The sequence below is a fragment of the Nyctereutes procyonoides genome, unplaced genomic scaffold, assembly GCF_905146905.1.
Source record: "Nyctereutes procyonoides isolate TBG_1078 unplaced genomic scaffold, NYPRO_anot_genome, whole genome shotgun sequence".
Classification (NCBI taxonomy): domain Eukaryota; kingdom Metazoa; phylum Chordata; class Mammalia; order Carnivora; family Canidae; genus Nyctereutes; species Nyctereutes procyonoides.
Genome location: NW_026575049.1, coordinates 32763605 through 32782533, shown reverse-complemented (window position 1 = coordinate 32782533; position 18929 = coordinate 32763605). Strand labels below are relative to the sequence as shown.

The window sequence follows — 18929 nt, the reverse complement described above, 5'->3', positions numbered from 1 at the left end:
GCTTATTACCAGAAACAGAAATGGGGCTACTCAGTAACTAGTCCTTTATTCTTCGGTTGGCATTCAGTGCTGACTATATACGCTGGATTTACCAGGCTAACTTGAGTTCCCGGGAAATCTTACAGGTAATCCTATTTATTTTGGCAGCTAAATACATTGTCAGAGAAATGAATTTAGTATCATTATAAACTGTTTAAAAGAAATAATTTTGTTATTAGAGCCTTTTTCCATGAAGTAAAATTTGACTCTAGTGTTTTATGTAAGGCTGTCTCTTTGCTATGTTGTTGACTTTGAATATTTAAAATTTTATCTAGGAAGAAAGACCTGAATAAGAATGCAATTATGGAAAAAGGCAGAAAGGTTCAAGGACTAAAAACTATGGAATAGGATTCGGTCTAAGGGAAAATAAAGTCTGGATACTGCATGTTTGGCCATGAATGTGTATTTTCTAAAAATTTAATCTTAAGTCAGAGTAAGCTACAAATGTGTATCTATAACTGAAACTGCCTTTGGTTTTCCATACCTTCACCTAAGCACCTCAATTTTGCTGATGTATACTAAGCTTTTTTCAAATTAATGGCCACTCAACTCTGCCGAACTTTCTCATATACCCTCATGTATGTTCGTTTTCTTACTAAGAACCATCACCCCGTACCTTCCTTCCCAACCCTCCTGCAGTAACCCCCTCCCCCATTCTACTGCCCTGTGTAAAGAGGCAACCTAGCAGTAACTGTTCTCTCATGCCACTTACTCCATCAACCTGCCTGCATCCATTCCCGTGTTCTGTGGACCAGTGCTCTGACCCAACATCCGTTCACTTTCACTCCCTGCAGGATATTAATCCTGCAGTTTTTCCATCTCTTCCATCGTTCTCCTGAGTCATACCTATCAGCATAGAAGCACTTTCTGGTATTTGCTTTCTTTAAAGAAAAATTATGCCTAATCTTAAAACCTTCATTTTCTGGCTTCCCTTTGCAGTTCTTGAAAAACTTTATATAGTCCCTGCCTCTTAGCCATCTCCTGTCCTTGCAGTCCGCTCCAGTTGTCTTCTTACATTCTCATTGCACCACAATCACTCCTGATAGGGCCAACCAATGATTTCCTTTTTTTTTTTTTTAAGATTTATTTATTCATGAGAGGCACAGAGAGGCAGGCTCCTTGCAGGAAGCCCGAAGTGGGACTCGATCCCAGAACCCTGGGGTCACGCCCTGAGCCGAAGGCAGATGCTCAACTGCTGAGCCACCCAGGCACCCCCCACCAGTGATTTCCTTGTTGCCAAATCCATTGGTCACTTATCTGTATCTTAGTTGACCACTCTGTGGCATTCAATATTATTGACCATGCCCTCTTTTCTTGGCAGACCTCTTATTTTGATCAACTCTTCCCTGGCATGGCCAGCCACTACTACAAATCTATAATCTATTTCTAGGCAACCCCATTTAGAATTGCAGCTTTAAATATCATAGATACACAGATGATCCCTGAATCTCTCTCTCTCGCCCTGACTTCTCACAGTTCCAGACTTGGCCATTTGCCTGTTTGACATGTCTGCTCAGTTATCTAGCAGGCATCTCAAAATAGAACTAAGGTAACCATTTAAATGTATAATCTATTCCAAACTAGGAGACAGAGTGGAAGATAAAGTGCACCACTGATAATTATGTCAGGACAGCAACCAAAAGAAATTTTCCAAGGGTTTCCCATCACACTTAGAATGAGATGCTCTTCCTCAGATGGACAGGTGACACTCTTAACCTGTGCCACTCTCCCCTGACACTCCTTCCTGACCCAACTATTACTGGCTGCCATTCTTTTTCTTGAACAAACATTCCTGTTTAACTTTGGGTAGGTAAGTGACCCTTTTTGTGCCTGTGTCTCCTCATCTGTAGAACAGTAAATGGTGGCATTCAGCCCTTAGGGTTCTGAAGCACAATATGCCAGGCACTTAGTAGTTGCTGCACAGGAGTCTCTTTCACTACCCTAAGGAACCTAACAGATGTGGATAGTGAGAATTACTTGCATTTGCTTAATGAATAAAGGTCTTTCATTATTTAAGACCATGCACACACAGGACACAGATACTGGAGTGTTAAGGTCAACTGTATATTTGTTACAGAGTTCAAACTGCACAGCTGGAAGTGAGCCAGTCTTTATCTGGGTAATGTTTATCTTGGAACAAGATTTAGAAATAGAAACTTGGAATGCTACTAAAATCAGTACCATCACACACTTTCCCTTTCAGAGCCAGACCTGGATTTTCAGTTTTCTAAAATACTGCTTACTTCAAATGTATGTAAGTTAGATCATTTCATATTTAAGGAATTTTGCATAAAAATCCCTAAGTTTGTAGCTGATACTCCTTTGGCATGTCATGTAAGGGTGTGGCTTTTTTTTTTTTTTTAAAAAGATTCATTTACTTGAGAGAAAGCAAGCAAGAGAGGAGGAAGGGGCAGAGGGAGGGAATATCCAAGCAGACTCCCGCTGAGCACGGAGCCATGAGATCAGGAGCCGACCTGAATCCAAGAGTTGAGGTCAACCTCCTGAGCCGTCCAGGCACCCCAGGGTATAACTTTTCTTAATTAATGCCAATTCTTAAGCAATCCTTTTTCTATTCACAGGTTTGAACAGAAGTCAGATCACAATAAATCTGGGCTCTATCACTTGGCAGGCCTCTCTAAGCTTGTTTCCTCATCTATAAAATGGGGAAAGTAATCAGTGCACATAAAGGAGTTCTATGAGAGGAGATGGTCAGTTTTAAACAAACCACACAAGTAAGCTCTATTCTTTTTTGGATGAGAAATAGTTGGTTCTCAAAGGCACTCCTTTATCACAACCAAGAGATAAAATCAGCTTTCTCGAAAAAAAAAAATATTAGAAGTTTGCTAATTTCACTTAACACTAAGACACACCGGATTCAGACCACAGCAGAGTGATGTTTCAGAGCTGGTGGTGAGGAAGAAGACTGGATCTATGTCCCAGACGAAATGTGCTACACAAATAAAAACGTATCCATACTCTGCATTAAGGGAGTGCACCTGGCAATTTCTTAGAAAGGATTCTCTGATAAAGTTATCATTCTGATGTGCCACTTACTAGTATAGGAGTTTTTAAAAATAGCTCAAAATCAAAATTACCAACTTTATTTACCAAATTTATTTAAAATAAATGCAGTTTATAGTTTAAAATATAGCAAAGGAGTCAGATTGTCTACTTTGGAATTAACTTAGACACAACTCAAAAGGTTAGTAGTTTCTTAAAAGTAGTAGTGCCTATAAACTGCCTGAATCACTTAAGTCTTTGCTACTCAGCTTCACTACTCTGCGATACTATAAAGCAGCAGCAGTCCCCAAGTTACTCTTCAACATTTAATGGTGCCACAGGGTTAAATAACGGCCTTCCTTTTTTGGCCTGAATTTTGCCAAAGTTAGCCTCAAACTCTTTTTTTGTTCCATTTAAATTTGCTAGATGTCCATCTTTTATTCTGTAGCCTAGGGAATTCAGTTTCCTTATCCTGTACTGCACTATCTGTGGTGTTAATTCAAGAACCATGGGAGTCTCTTTTATCTGAGCTATGGAAATCCCTTCTTTCAGTAATCCCTGAATTCTCTCTTCCAAAACTGGAACAGAGTAATATAAAATGGCAGGACATTTCAAAACTAATTGCTTCAGGTCATGATCTGTGCATTTAAAGGCATTTTTAGAGAAGGAAATGCTATTCTGTATATTTCCTGGGCAAAGTTGAAAAAGAAATCCTTTGAGTTTGGATAAAAGCTGGAGAATTTCAAAGTTTGTGAAACGTTGCTCCTGGAGAAATTCTAGTGTTTTCTTTATAGCTGCAGAAGAATTTAGCAATATAAATGGATTCTGGCTTAATAATTTCAGTAACCAAACTTTCATGTTGGCCTCAGAGCCACCCAAATTTAGGTAACTCTCTTGGAGAATACTTATCATTTGCCTATTTTTCTCAATAGGGTTATGAAAAATATTAGATGCAGTTGTCAAAAATCTGCCAATGACCACATTTTTGAGTCCCAACTCTTGAAAGAACTGAATGTTCAGCTTCTGGGTTTCCTGGTCTTTAATAGTAAAGAAAGATTCTGGAAACTGTTCTATTAACTTAACTAACTCTTGCTCGTTTTTGCAGACCAACTGCCAGAGTTCTCTCTGAGTGTTAACAGTGGTTGGACTGCAGACAATTGCTTCTGGGCAGCGTTCCAAAATACTGGCAACAGTAGCTTCATCGGCACCTAGTTGTTGTAAAACATTTGCAACTTCTTCAACATAGGTTTCATCTTCAAAAAGGACCCAGCCTTTTAATCTGCGAATTTTCCTGATGTCAACTGAAAATTTATAGAGTTTTTCCACTGTTCTTTTATTTTCTTTGTTTGACTGATGATCAGTTGTATAGGTGAAGGACGCTAAAGAGGGTCTGTATTTTGAAGCCGACAGCATCTTTCTGAAGGAACACAGCCTGCACAGCTGGGATCTTATCAGCAATTTCCATAGCATGCTTGCACTCCATTGGTGGCTTCCCACTATCCTGGGACTCAGAATGTACTCATCATACCTGTAACAAAAAAAACACAGGTTTTAATATAAGGGGTTCTGACTTTCAGAATACAACCACATATTTGGGCTCTAAGCAATAAGCACAGAAATAACACAGATTTAACTTAGAAAAACTGAATTTTGCCAAAGTTAGCCTCAAACTTTCTGTGAAATATTATATATATCCTCTTAAGTAATTTATAAAGTAACTAATACACCTCTTCACAACTTAAGACATTTGTTACAAACACATTGTCTATGTTGAGCTTTGCCACAACCTTGTGAATAATTTCCATTTTATAGCTCAGTAGCAAGTCCATAGAGTTCAAGGATTCAAAGACCTCAAATGTTATTCTGACACAAATTCCCTTTCCCACAACTGTTGTTTTTCTTTAGGAGACATATTTTACTTTTCACACACACACACACACACACACACACACACACACACACACACAGGGTTTTCTTTTTTCCTAACATTTAGCTAGAGCAAATACTTATTGGGGAGTCATCTCTAATTTTATATTTTAGAGTAAATATTTCTGCTGAATGATTAATACCCAGTCAATTTATTTAAAATTAACATTTTATTTTATTTTATTTTTTTATTTATTTATGATAGTCACAGAGAGAGAGAGAGAGAGGCAGAGACACAAGCAGAGGGAGAAGCAGGCTCCATGCACCGAGAGCCCGACGTGGGACTCGATCCCGGGTCTCCAGGATCGCGCCCTGGGCCAAAGGCAGGCGCCAAACCGCTGCGCCACCCAGGGATCCCTAAAATTAACATTTTAATAATAGTAATAATAATGATAAAAGTATAAACTCTAAATATATAAAGTATAAACTTATTTTATGAGAATTATGTGAAAATCCTTTTTATAAATCCAAAATTAAAGTCCTAGCCAGATAAAGTGAGGAATGCTACGTAATTGCCCCAGAGGAGCAACGGGCAATCAAATTAAGTGGAATAGGGACCGTACTTCTTTACAGCAGTCTAACCAGCTGTCCCCACTTGACAGCCTTAGGTCCCTAGAGATGGCTATACTGTGCTTAATGCATATGGACTTTGGCACGATTTCCTTATCAGCGTAATGTAAACATGTCTAGTTTGCTGTCTTAACTTTTTTTTTTAAGATTTTATTTATTTGAGAGAGAGCATGTACAAGGCAGGGAGGGGAGGAATGGCAGAGAAAGAGGAAGAAGCAGACACTCCGCTAAGCAGGGACACCTTCCCACCAAACACAGGCTCCATCCAAGGACCCTGAGATCATGACCTGAGCTGAAGGCAGACTCTTAACCGACTGAGCCACCCAAGGCGCATCTTAACTTTCAGTACCTTAGAGGGTTAAGTGTCACATCCCTGCCACAAAAGCATGAACTACTTACTTAGCTAGTTAATAACCTTCCTTTCCTATTTATAGGTTTGAAGGAAAGTTGAAAAAAGCCATAATCCAACCCCTACCCTTAATAATGCCATTGCCATACATGCCAAGGACTTTTCACTTTCAAGCCTGTCCTAACTAAGGCAAATAAATCACTATTCTCTAAGGAAAAATAACAAGCAACCATGTTCTCAGTTTGGTTTACCATTTGTGATAATAGCTCATTGTGAGTGCCATGGTGTCCCAAATAATTATAAGCATAGTTTGTTTTACTTCTCATGGTTCAACCAGAGTATTTTTCATATAATTCCTATTACCAGTTTCCTTTAGATGACTCCAAACAACCAAAATGTAAATATTAAGCTATTTAAAAATTTCTAAGAGAAAAAAAAATTTCTAAGAGGATCATGGATTTTAACAGGAAGCAGGAGATATACTACATAGTAAGGATGGGTACAAGCAGATCTAATCTGGAGTCCCACCCAGTCTTGGGCCTCACATCTGTACCACATGCTGGAAGAAGCACTGGCTCTGTGGCCACAATGTCCGAGCTCAGTCCTCGTTCTAATTTATGGGGTCATCTTGTTGGGACAGTTACTTAGCCTCAGATTAAGTAAGTAAACAAGTAGTGATTAGAACAGTGCCTCACAGTAAATGTTCAATAAGTACAACTACTAATAGTACCAACTGTAAAAGGGAAACAAAGTACATAAACTTTTACAGTATACAGAGATACTGTGAGTCCAGTACTTTTGCACAGAGCCTGGTACATAGTAAGCACTCAATAAATAGTAGCCATTGCTAGCAAACACCTGGAGCTAAAATTCTTATAGTAATAGGACTTTAAATTGTATTTTAGACAGAAGTGCATTATCTACAAAGAATAAGTGAAAATTGTGAAAACTAATTTTTAAGATTTTATTTATTCATGAGAGACACACAGAGAGAGAGGCAGAGACACAGGCAGAGGGAGAAGCAGGCTCCACGCAGGGAGTCAGACGTGGGACTCGATCCCGGGTCTCCAGGATCACGCCCTGGGCTGAAGGTGGCAGTAAACCGCTGAGCCACCCGGGCTGCCCATGAAAACTATTTTAAATGCTTTAGTTGTCCCAAGTAATTGCTTATAAAAGCAAGATGTTCTCACCAAAGGGAATTTGCAAAAAGACTAAGGTGTGGGAAAGTCCTTCACAACTGTTCATAATTGACACATCTGTTTTTTTCTGATTCTTGTCCCCTTTGTTATGATTTTTAAATACATAAAGCAAAGCTACCTTGTATATGAGAATTAGGGTCTAAGCTCATCCTACAATTTGAACTTGTGAAGACTCAGAATTTTTCTCAAAAATATCTTAAGCAGAAACCATACTAAATACAGACATGTCTTCTTATAAGTCCAGTATAGCAAGGGGTTCCTCCTGCACTAGAAAATTCTGGTGTTTGGCCAAGCACCAGATGAAATATTTGGTTTAGTGAGGGGGTTGTACTATACAAAATGACAGATTAAACATTAGCACCATGCTGACCACACCAAGACATTCCTGCCCAATGAATCTGAGGGTAAAGCAGGCCGTCTCACATTTCCTGCTTACTTCAGGGTGAACTATTATGTGCTCAGTGAGTTGTCTCACAATTAAAGCCATCTTGCTCCTTCTCAGTCTCTCTCTCTCTGATGAGCAAACAGTTGACTGCAAAAGTGAAGAACACAAATGTTGTGACTCCTCTACAATTAACACACATTATATATACAAATTATTTCTTCTTTTATTTTATCCACTCTAAGTAACCTTGGCATCAAAAACACTCCATAAACATTTAAAATGAGTACATGATATATGGGATAGATATATTGTAATTCTGTAATTCATCCCCTAACACTGAGTATTTGAGCTATTTGTAATACCTGTTATATGGTGACTGTTACCTGTCCACATTTCATCGTTTTTTCTTTTAGGATGAATTCCTAGGAGTAGAATTACTGAAGGGGAGATGTGGGAACATTTGAAAAGCTAGGTTGTTAACTTACTATCCAGAAAAATAACTCAGTTGACCAAGCAGTATGACTGATTCATCAGTTTTTTAATTTTTTTAAAGATTTTATTTATTTATTCAGGAGAGACACAGAGAGAGAGAGGCAGAGACATGGGCAGAGGGAGAAGCAGGCTCCATGCAGGGAGCCCGATGTGGGACTCGATCCCTAGACTGTAGGATCACACCCTGAGCCGAAGGCTCAACCGCTAAGCCACCTAGGTGTCCCCTGATTCATCATTTTTAATTTTAATGTCTGAAAAATGAACACAATACTAATTTAACTTCATTTTCTTCTATTAATGAGGCTGAGCTTAATGCATTATTTTGCCCATCTTTAATTCCTTTTGTGAATGAACTATTCCTGCCTTTTTAAACTGCAATCTTTTTGCTTTTTAAAAAACTTATACGAACTCTTCATATATTAAAAAAAAAAAAACACAATCGTCTCTCTAGTTCACTTTCAGTTTTTTATGGTATATTCCAGAATTATCAAAGTGTTTACATTTTTTATTGTGGTAAGGTATAAACTTTACCACTGTAACCATTTTTAAGTATAAAATCCAGTGGTAGTAAGTAAATTCATAATGTTGTACAACCTCTACCACTATTTCCAGAACTTTTTCATTACCCCAAACACAAACTCCTTTCACATTAAACAATTACTCCTCAAGCCTTCCTCCTCTCAGCCCCTGGTAATTTCTTTTCTACTTTCTGTCTCTAGGAATTTGCCTATTCCTGGTACTTCACATAAATGGTATCAAACAGTATTTGTCCTGTTGCATTTGGCTTATGTTTTGCACTTGGCATAACATCTTCAAGGTTCATACGCAGTAGAGCACGTGTCAGAACAGAGTGGTTAATTTTTAGAGGTCAAGGGTCACAGAAGTTTTCCTTTCCTTGATGATTCCTACTGCTTATATGTATGTGATCAGATAAAAATTCACCCATATGTCCTTCTATATTTTTGATTTTAAAAAGTGAGCTCCTTTAATTCACTTGACATTTCTGGTGTGAGCTGAAAGTCTAAACAGATTATCAAAAGGTTAGTTTGTCTCTAAGCACTGTTTTTGAACAATCTTTCCTTTCTTCACCATCTGTGAGGCCTCCTTAACCCTACATTAGATGTAGCCTGGGATTCCACCTGCCTCTGCCCCCGCCCCCCATCCTACAAGTCCCTGAATGAGCCCTGAGGCTAATTTCTTTGCTGCACACTTGGCTACCTCTGCCACACCTTGTAAAACCACCTCTGGGTCAACGCACTCTTGCACATCCCCAACCAACGATGTCAAATCTCCTCAGCTCGGACCTCCAGCTTCCTCTGCCCTTTCCTATAGCTATACCTTTCAGTATGCAGGGTAATCCCTGCCGCTGTGCTGATCCTAACCTCTCTGCCCTGAAATCTCCAGAGCCCTTCTTTCTCACAGACTCACTCCTTCAGCTCAATGGCTCTTCTCACTCCACTTCCACTAAACACCTTCCACTCCAGCTAAAACCCTATTTTCTCTTACCCTCAGTTAATTCTTGCAGATCTTTCTTTCCACTTCCTCTCCTCCTATTATATAGATCGCAGTAAAAACCTTCCATGCGATTAGAGCCCATGAGTCCTGTTCGTTCCTCTTTTGACCTCTGCAGCTTTCAGCAGGGTTGACTACTTTCTCCATGAAATACTCTCACCTGATTTCCAGGACTTCCCCCTCTCTCAGCTTTCCTCCCCCTCCTTGCTACACTCTGACTTCCCTTTATCTCTCTCCTCTGCAGGCTCATCTTCAAGGCTTGATTCTAGACCTTCTCTTCTTACCTTCCAGTTTCTCCTCAGAGATCCTGTCCTCATCCAGGGCTTCAGTTAATCACTTGGGCTTCTCTCCAACTTCTTCTCAAAATGTGATCTTGTCACCTCCCTGCAATAAACTTTTCAATGGCACTTTAGGATAAAGACATAAAACAAAATAAAAATGTCTTTACACCATGGTCTAAACGGCCTTTCTGTCTGGGTTCTGTTACTATCCAAATCTGTGCTCGCCCGCCTCATCCCCAACCCCACAGCCACCCAGTTCTTTCCAGTCCCTGGTACTGTACCGGTTCCTACCACCGGGGCTCTGAAGGCTTTGCCCATGCCCAAAGTGCCCCTGCCTAACTCCTAGGTCTGAGTGTCACTTTCCCAGGGAAACTTCCATCATAAATGGATGAAGCCTCCAGTCCCCATTATAGGCTTTGATGGCACCACAGACCTCTCCTTGTGCCACTGTCATAGCTGCAGCTGTTCATGTGTTTTTCTCTCACCCTCCATGAGGGCCATGTTCCAATTCATGTTCCAATGAATTGCTTCCCTACCCTTCACTTCATTGGCATTGCTGACTCTAGGGGGCATTCCTGGACAGGAGGACCTCATGTGTGCTCTCACACAGCACCCTCTTGACCCTACTGTAGAAGTGAAACTCCTGTAAAGTTCTTCATTCATCCAACCAGTGGTTTTCCTTTTTTTTTAAGCTCATGCTGTGTTGTCAGTCATTACATTACATTTGTCAGGTCTGCCAAAATGTTTCTTCATATCTTTGGATCACAGACCCATTAGAGAACCTGGTAAGAGCCAGACTCTTCCCAAAAAGGGGCAGGGGGAAGACCTATACTCACATCTTGCAAAAGATTTTACCAGGATTCATGGGCACCCTGCAGCCCAGCTCTAAACAACCTGCACTAGATTGCAAGCACTGGGAGGACAGGGTCTGAGTGCTGTTTGTCTCCCTCTTGTTCCCAGCAAAGAACTTGGCCCACAGAGGAACACAATCAGTTATTTGACAACTGAGACTGAATGCACAAACCCACTCCATGAGGCAATCTAATATGGTATGTAAAACTGTGTTCTGCCAGAGCTTAATTCCTGGTCATTGGTTGTCTTGGGACTTGGGAAAAAGTCACATCACCTCTCTGTGCCTCAGTGTCAGAAAATGGGGACACCATATCCTGAGTGACTGTGAAGACTAAGTTAATACCATAAACTACTTACAGAGCATTTGGAAACGTTATTAAACCACCACAGCCCATTTTAAAGATGAGGAAACAGAGTAAAGTAACATTCCCAAGGCTGCTCAGCTAATAAAGAGCAGACCTTGGATTCAAACCCAACAACTTGGCTCCAGAGTACAGCTCTTAGCCTGTGCCCTACACAGTAATGCTCTTAGCAAATGTTAACTCATAACATGGTCTATCCCCAGATACTTCATGTTTCTTAAGCATTCTTGAGGAGTTAAGTTCAATTCTGGAAATGTGTGCAATTTTCATACTTAATACAGTTCGCTCCACATCATCAGTAATAATTAAGTTCTACTCTTATAACCTGTATGATCTGCTGACAGTTCCAAATTAACCCCAATATTTGTTAGGAAGTAAAAATGAGAACCGAAGGAAGAGAATCTCCGGGAATGAGCGAAAGTCACACATCCATCGTGTGGGGCCTGCGCTTTTCTAGAGGAGCTTCTGACTGCGGCGCCTGGGCATCCATCGCCAAGCAGCCCGAGCGCGCTGAGCGACTGGCGGGGGGCCGGGGGGGGGGGGAAGCGAGGGGGGGTCCGGTTCCGCGGTGCGCGGCCCCCGACCCACGCCTGTCAGCCGGGGCGTGGCTAAGGCTCACCCCCGGGGGCGGAGAAAGGTGTGCGACTCACCTGTCCACTCCATGCAAGACGCAGTGAGTCCCGGGTCCCTCCGTCCTTCCTCCCTCCCCCCGCAGAGATTTCCCGTAGCCTGCAGTCTTCCCGAGGCCTGGGAACAGGGGGCAGGGTCCCGAGACTAGGGTCCCGAGAACGCCGCGAACTCCCCTCAGCACCGCCGTCCCGGCCACCTGCCCCTCTACCCGCAGCCAATCGGAGCCCGAGGATGTAACCGCAGTCCCAACACAGCCAATCAAGGTGCGGGACACAGGCTACGTGACCCTCACGCAAGGCGTGCCTGCGCGGCGGGGCGGGGCTGCGCGGCGGGGGCGGGCTGCGCGGCGGGGGCCGGCCGGCGTGGGAATCCGCCTTCTTGGGAACACAGCCAGGTGCCAGCAGTTACTTCGCCTGGCATTTTCACACCCTTTCCCTGCCAGCAATTAGAAACCCGGGAGTGCGGTACCTTGGGGAATGTCACCAGCCCATAAGAAGAAACGTAAAAGTAACTCAGAAACCGCTGTACCTCTAAGTTATAGCCATTCAGAGTTCCAAAAATAATTTGATAGGTAAAGAACTAATTTACAAAAGAAATGTAGATCAAAAAACAAACAAAAACCTCTTTGGAACATATCTAGTCTTCCTGCTACCTCTCCCATCCACCCCCAGTAGTGAGCGACTGTGTCTAACTCGTCTTTGAAAGCCTCCCTCAAAAAAAAAAAAAAAAAAAAAAAAAAAGCCTGCCACTTTGACCTAAATACTTGCCTTTTCTGATGAACTGCCCAGTGGTTTACATTCTAATTATTACCTGTGATGCTAACCTCATAAACTAATCTCTCCTTAAAGCCAGTCTCAATGTCTATCCCATTTATTTTCACATTTATCTATCAATCAACAAATCTTTATGGTATGCCTATTAAGTTCCAAGCATGTGAAACAGCTATGAGAAGACAAGACAAGAGGGAATAAAGTACATTCCCTGTCCTGATGAAGTTTACACGTAGAACAGTGGAGGACAAAGACATTCACAACCCATAACATTAATCCCAACAAGGTCAATTTCGTTTCCAAAGACAGGGTGTCCCCACCCTGCCTAGTTGTCCTATACTCCTGTGTAGAGTTGGAGTGAGAAAACTGTGATTTTTCCTAGACTGGAGATCTCTCCCTTCATGTTTCACAGCACACCGTGCACAACTCTAACGTGGCCTGAACATACACCACTATAATTCTTCCAGACTGCCCTCTCATTTTGTGAACTCCTTGTGGATACTTATGAATTTATTTTCCTATGAACAGTATGTGACACATTATAGGAACCCAGTAATTGCTAACTGGAGTCTAGCCTTAATATAGTTTGTGCTCAGTAGGCTTTTTGAGAGGGACTGACATTTGTACTTTAATTACACAAAGTAGCAGCAAGAATTCTAGCTCCTTATCTCAAGATCAATTTTGATCTCCAGGACATTCTAGAATTAAATGAGTAGCTAATGTATGTGAGATCAGGGAGTGGTCTAGTAATCCTTCTCCTTCTGAGTTATCCTTATATAAAAATCCTATTAATTTGTGGCTTTATTGAACATTTTTTTCCTGCAATACAAGGATCTGGGGTCCAGATAAACCAAAATGTTTCACTGCATTTAGCAAAAGGGAATTAGAGTAGGATACAGAGAAGAGAAGGAAATTAAGGAGTGTAAACTCAAGCACTTTAGAAGTACATGCTGCAATCACTGATCAGGAAGACAGGAGCAAACATGCACACTAGGCGCTGGCAATTTAGCTTGTACCAGGGCTCCACATAATTGTGTTAAGAAATGGCAATACATATGACCCTGTGCATTGTGATCAAATTGAAATTGACCAAGTCAGCAATGTCAACTGTATTAAATAAATGCTACCTAAAATTTTTTCCATTCCACATATTCAGGGAATTTCTAGGACGCATGCAACCAGGGAAAAAAAAGTCCACTTGAATGGAGAAATGGAGGAAAGAAGCCAATATTATGGATATTACCTATAAGAATATTATAAACATGTTTGAAATTGTGGGCAGATCCTGAAGTGTCTAGTACTTAAGAGGTGCATTAAAAATATACTATTATTAGTCTTTTATATCCCAGGTTTATGAATTTATTTCAACTGAATGTAAAAACATAAAAACTTTGCAAAGGTTCTTTCAAAAGTTCATTTTCCTCAACCCAATTTTTCCAAGTTGCCAGAACAGAACAGTTTTTGTTAACAAGATATCAAGATATATTTCCTGAATGAATAAAAGTTCTTAAATCCCTCAACCACTAGCAGGGTTTTCAGAACACTAACCCTTCTTGCTTAGGGGAAAACACTATTCAAACACTTGCTCTACTGGAATACACTGATACCTGTCTTTCCCTTTCAGTGATTCTTTTTAGTTACAATTTAAACAAACTGAAAAAGCTTTCCAAAACTCCCCTAAGAAACAAAATCCCCTTACATTTAAAAGTAAAATATAAGTGTCAATGCTGAAACACTGTTATTTTACTTAAATATTTATTCATATTAAAACTGAATCTTTTAGGGGGGTACCCGGGTGGCTCAGTCTGTTAAGCATCTGACACTCGATCTCTGCTCAGGTCCTGATCTCAGGCTTATGAGTTCAAGCCCCGTGTTGTGGAGCCTACTTAAAAGAAAACAAAACAAAACAAAACAAAACAAAAAAAACAAAACAAAAAATGACACCGAATCTTTTATTCCCTTAGATGATGGCAAATTCCAGGTCTATGAATTTCTCAATGCTGTACAGTACAATCAAGTCCAAAGAGTAGTTTGTTAAATACAAGCCATCATGAAAAACAATTAAAATATCACTCTTTATTAACAGTGGTGAAAGAAAGGCATATTTTTCTTTCCTCAGTAATGAAACTTATTAATCAGTATTATCAATCAGTATTAATTCATTACTCAGGATGCTTTTTAAAATGCATATCATATAAAAATATATATTACTGTTTTTGGATTTTATTTATTTTTTTTGTTTTTTTTTTTTGTTTTTGGATTTTAGACTCAAATTATTCTTAAGTTATCTTCAAGTACAATTATCACACTGAACATCTATCACAACTAAAGACTGGGAAAATAAAAAGCCACAATTCCAAAAGGCAAAAACTAGCCTACAATAGACAGGAATGGGATAATAATAGTAATGAAAATAACAACGGCCAACCACAGCTGCAGCTTACAGTAAGGCAGACTATATACACACTGCACAATCTAAGGAGCTATACAACACAGAGCAGGCCTGCAGCTAATGCCTATGGACTATCCTGCCACATGCCAGGTGCACTTATGAACATTTCATATGTAGTATGAAGCAGATACTATTCCCATCCCTGTACTGTAGATAAGAAAAAAAAAAAAGGCACAGAAAGTTAATAACTTGCCCAAGATCTCAAAGCGAGGGATGCCTGGGTGGCTCAGCAGTTGAGCGTCTGCCTTCAGCTCAGGTCGTCATCCCAGGGTCCGGGGATGGAGTCCCACACTGGGCTCCCTGCAAGGAGCCTGCATCTCTGCCTCTCTATGTCTCTCATGAATAAATAAATAAAAAAATTTAAAAAAAAAAAGTGTCAAAGCTAATGAGTGGCGGAGACAAGCCTTGGACTCCAGAGCCCACATTATTAACTGTTATGACTAACTCATGGTTACAAGCCCCATTACCTGAAATAACCTCTTTGATTTTAAATCTTTCTTCCAGATAGGTATTTTTTAAAGTATAAAGCATTTGGAAGATAGTAATCTTATTTGGAATAATTTTGAAAAATACTAGACTACTAAATAAAAGGGAGCTGTTCCTTCATCCAGAATGGTTACATGTGGTTTATAGACCCTCTAGTTTGTAATCACATCTCATGTAACAACGCTCTCCCTCTTACCTAAAACAAAAACAAAAAAGAAGAAAAGAAAAAACAACCACCACCAAGTACACAAGATTCCATATATGCATATACTTTAATAACAAGGTCACTTAGCTGTAAATGAACAAAGGGAGACAGGGAGAACTTAACACATGATACTTCCACAGATTTGGGTCAAAACAGGCATACATGAAGCTTTAAAACATATATTGTCTGTGTTAACAGAGGCTCTAACTACCAATTTTGATTGCACACATTTTCTAAAACATTATTATCAAAGTGTAAAGTTAGATCAAACAATGATGTCAAGAAAATTTTGTCCTAAAATTTTAACAAAGTCTTTTAAGAAAATCTAAAAACCTCCTTATTTTCCCACATTGACTCTCAAAACTTTTTTATATCAGAATATCAGTTTGCCACTGTAACTTTTACCATACATGAAAAATTATCAAAAATATATTGATGGGTCTATACTAATTGTGACTATTTATATTTACATTAAGCAAATTTTTTACCAAGTTCTTTATATACAAGTTACCACTTGTCCTATGCGAAATTCATTAAAAAGTTTAAAACTACAGAAATGTCATTAGAAACAATGCATTTCAAAATGTAACTGCTTTCCATCAATGAAGAACATTTTAAATAATTTAACTAAAATAAGTATTGAACTCCCCACCAATTTCAGCTGCAACAGTATTCCTCCTGAATGTTTTCTGTGATTTAAGGGGAAAAAAAAAACTGGGTAAAGTTTGATTGCAAGGAATTAAATGATAAAAAATTTGATGAGTGTTTACTGATCTTCAAGAAATTTACAGTCTAATTAGAATTGATACTAAAAAAACAGCAATTTTTTTAAACTTACTTTTTATTATTGCTGTTTATATGTATATTATTACTGAAGTATAACTAACATACAGTATTATATTAAGTTTCAGGTGTACATCATATTGATTCAACAATTCCATACATAACTCAATGTTCACCATGATAAATATAGTTAGCAATAATTTTAAAAATGCAAACAGTTTAAGATAACTGAAGAAATAAGTCTTTAAAAACTGGCAAATATACTGCTATAGATGCTTTTCATATAAATTTAAATCATAAAATAATATTCCACATGAATATTCCACATGAATATAGCCATGGCTTTTTTATACCTCTAAGAAAAAGGACAATATCTTAAAAAATTAAACTATTCTTGAACTGGAAAGAATTTAGATTTCAGCAGTATCACAATAGGAAAAAGAAACAAATATTTAAGAGACAAAGATTTGGGAAAAAGTTCATAAAAGAATTATATTAATACCACTAAAATAAAAAGTCACTAATTGTTTTAAATTCATGGTCACATAGTAAGGAAATGAAAAAGATATCTTTTTCTGAGAAATCACTTAAGCACAATATCATAAGTTTTCCAAATTTAAAGATCAATTAAGATGACCATAAAATCTAGTGCAACAATTTGAAAAGTAGAGATGCACTTCTCTTGTCTAAGAATTAAATGATTTTATAATAATCACTGAAAAATGTATGCCTCAGTCTCTCTAGTTTGAAAAAAATGATTAGCCCCATTTTGGAAATTGTCTTAATTTATGTTGATTACACACTAAAACAAGAAATCGAGCTCTAAAATATTTACCTAATTAGTGCTCTGTCGCTGGACTTTAGGACCGATAGTCTGTGTGTCCTCTTCCTCACTAGGACGTTTCCCACTGCTGAGACCAGTGCCCATGGAGCTTCTTCCTATATATTTAAAAAATGTATATTTAAGATAGGAAAGGTAGAAAGAACAGTATGCTCAAATGCTTCATTCTTACCTTGCTTTAATAGGTGAGTTTGCTGACTGTCTCCATGAGCATAGTGTAAAATACCACTCCCTTGAGAGCAACCTGTTAGTATTTAAAACACAGTAAAATTACTTAAATTCCAAGTCATATATATTAAGACTACAAATTCATTTTTAAATAATTGTATTAAGGGCATTTATGCTTTTTAGGACTAAACCTCAATCCTTCACAGGAACCAAAATCACATGCCCAAATTAGGAAAATTTAAACTTAGGATCATAGAAATGTTGACTTTTGGTTCAAAGGCAGTATCACTAAAAATCTTTGTCTAAAAAACATTTCTTTACTGAATGACAATTAGACACTTGACCATGGAAGCAAAATATAGGGCAACAGTGAGATATATATCCTTTCACTTCTTCTCCCTCGATTCCACATTCAGTGCCTGGCCAAAACATCTGTCCTTGGAGATAAGTGAACAGGGTCTGCCAGATGAGAATTAAAGCACACAAGGAGGAGGAAACACAATGTGGCAGTTACCTAGCCTAAGGAATTATATTAATATTTCTAAAAAGAAATAATGTTATAGGAGAACAGGTTGACACAGATGGTAGGTCCTAGAGAAACATTTTTGTCAGTGTGTCTATATTATGGACAAATATGCACATTCTAGCCACTAAGAAAAGTCACCTCATGGTTTGAACAAGGCAATCTACTTAATTTCATGCTCAAGTTCCTCTGGATAAAGGATTCAGCTTTTCAGGTACTCCAAATTGGGAAAGTGCATGCCCTGATCCGGGATGAGGCCTTTTACCACTGGAAAGGGATACCTCCATCATAAATAATTAGTATTCCCTGCTTATATTTTAAATCACATGGTTTGTTTGTTTGTTTGTTTGAGGGGAAGGGGCAGAGGGAGAGAGAGAATTTTTTAAGCAGGCTACATAACCAGGGTGGAGCAGATGTGGGGTTTGATCTAACTACCTTGAGATCATGACCTAAGCCAAATCAAGAGTCAGATGCTTAAGGTCACCTCTAATTATACTAAAAACACTCAGTTCTTGGACTTGTAAGGTTGAAGGTCAGATTCTGGACTCCAGTAAATTCACCACTGAATGGTGCTACTCCTGGTTTTATCATCAGACTTACCCTAATAGTGATACTTGCTGCCTTGCATTATTGTACAAGATTATTTAAAACTTAACATAACAGGGACACCTGGGTGGCTCAGCAGTTAAAGTGCCTGCCTTCAGCCCAGGGAGTGATCCTGGAGTCCCAGGATCGAGTCCCACATCGGGCTCCCTGCATGGAGCTTGCTTCTCCCTCTGCCTGTCTCTCTGCCTCTCTCTCTCTCTGTTCTCTCATGAATAAATAAATAAAAATATTTTTAAAAAATAAAATAAAACTTCACATAACAATGTGAATGTACTTAATTCCACTGAATTGTACATTTAAAATGGTTAAATGCTAAGTTTCATATTGCATATATTTTGCAATCACGGAAACTTCAACAGGGGTGCCTGGGTAGCTAAGTAGGTTGAGCACTGGACTCAGTTTCCGCTTGGGTCATGATCTCAGGATGGAGCCCTGAGTCAGGTTCCCCAATCAGCAGGGAGTCTGCTTAGGATTCTCTACCTCCTTCTCTCCCTCCCC

At 39.2% G+C, this 18929-nt stretch overlaps 2 protein-coding genes across 4 annotated transcripts in view; both read right to left on the bottom strand.

Moving 5' to 3' along the window:
• Positions 1-704: 704 nt before the first annotated feature.
• On the bottom strand, positions 705-4509 carry MTERF2 (mitochondrial transcription termination factor 2). The gene has a single exon (XM_055328626.1). It carries the CDS (start codon positions 4507-4509, stop codon positions 3352-3354), a length of 1158 nt encoding a protein of 385 aa, XP_055184601.1. The 3' UTR covers positions 705-3351.
• Positions 4454-18929, bottom strand: part of CRY1 (cryptochrome circadian regulator 1) — a 107985-nt gene continuing 93509 nt past the window's right edge. The window contains exons 11-13 of one of the 3 annotated variants that reach the window (XM_055328622.1): positions 17307-17378; positions 17129-17232; positions 4454-4567 (exon numbers count right to left, since the gene is read on the bottom strand). In XM_055328622.1, the coding sequence (XP_055184597.1) occupies positions 17129-17232; positions 17307-17378 (176 nt within the window). In that variant the 3' untranslated portion in view covers positions 4454-4567. Of the gene's footprint in view, positions 4568-15558; positions 16200-17128; positions 17233-17306; positions 17379-18929 lie in introns of those variants that run through there. The other 2 variants (XM_055328623.1, XM_055328621.1) reach the window with 2 other exon arrangements.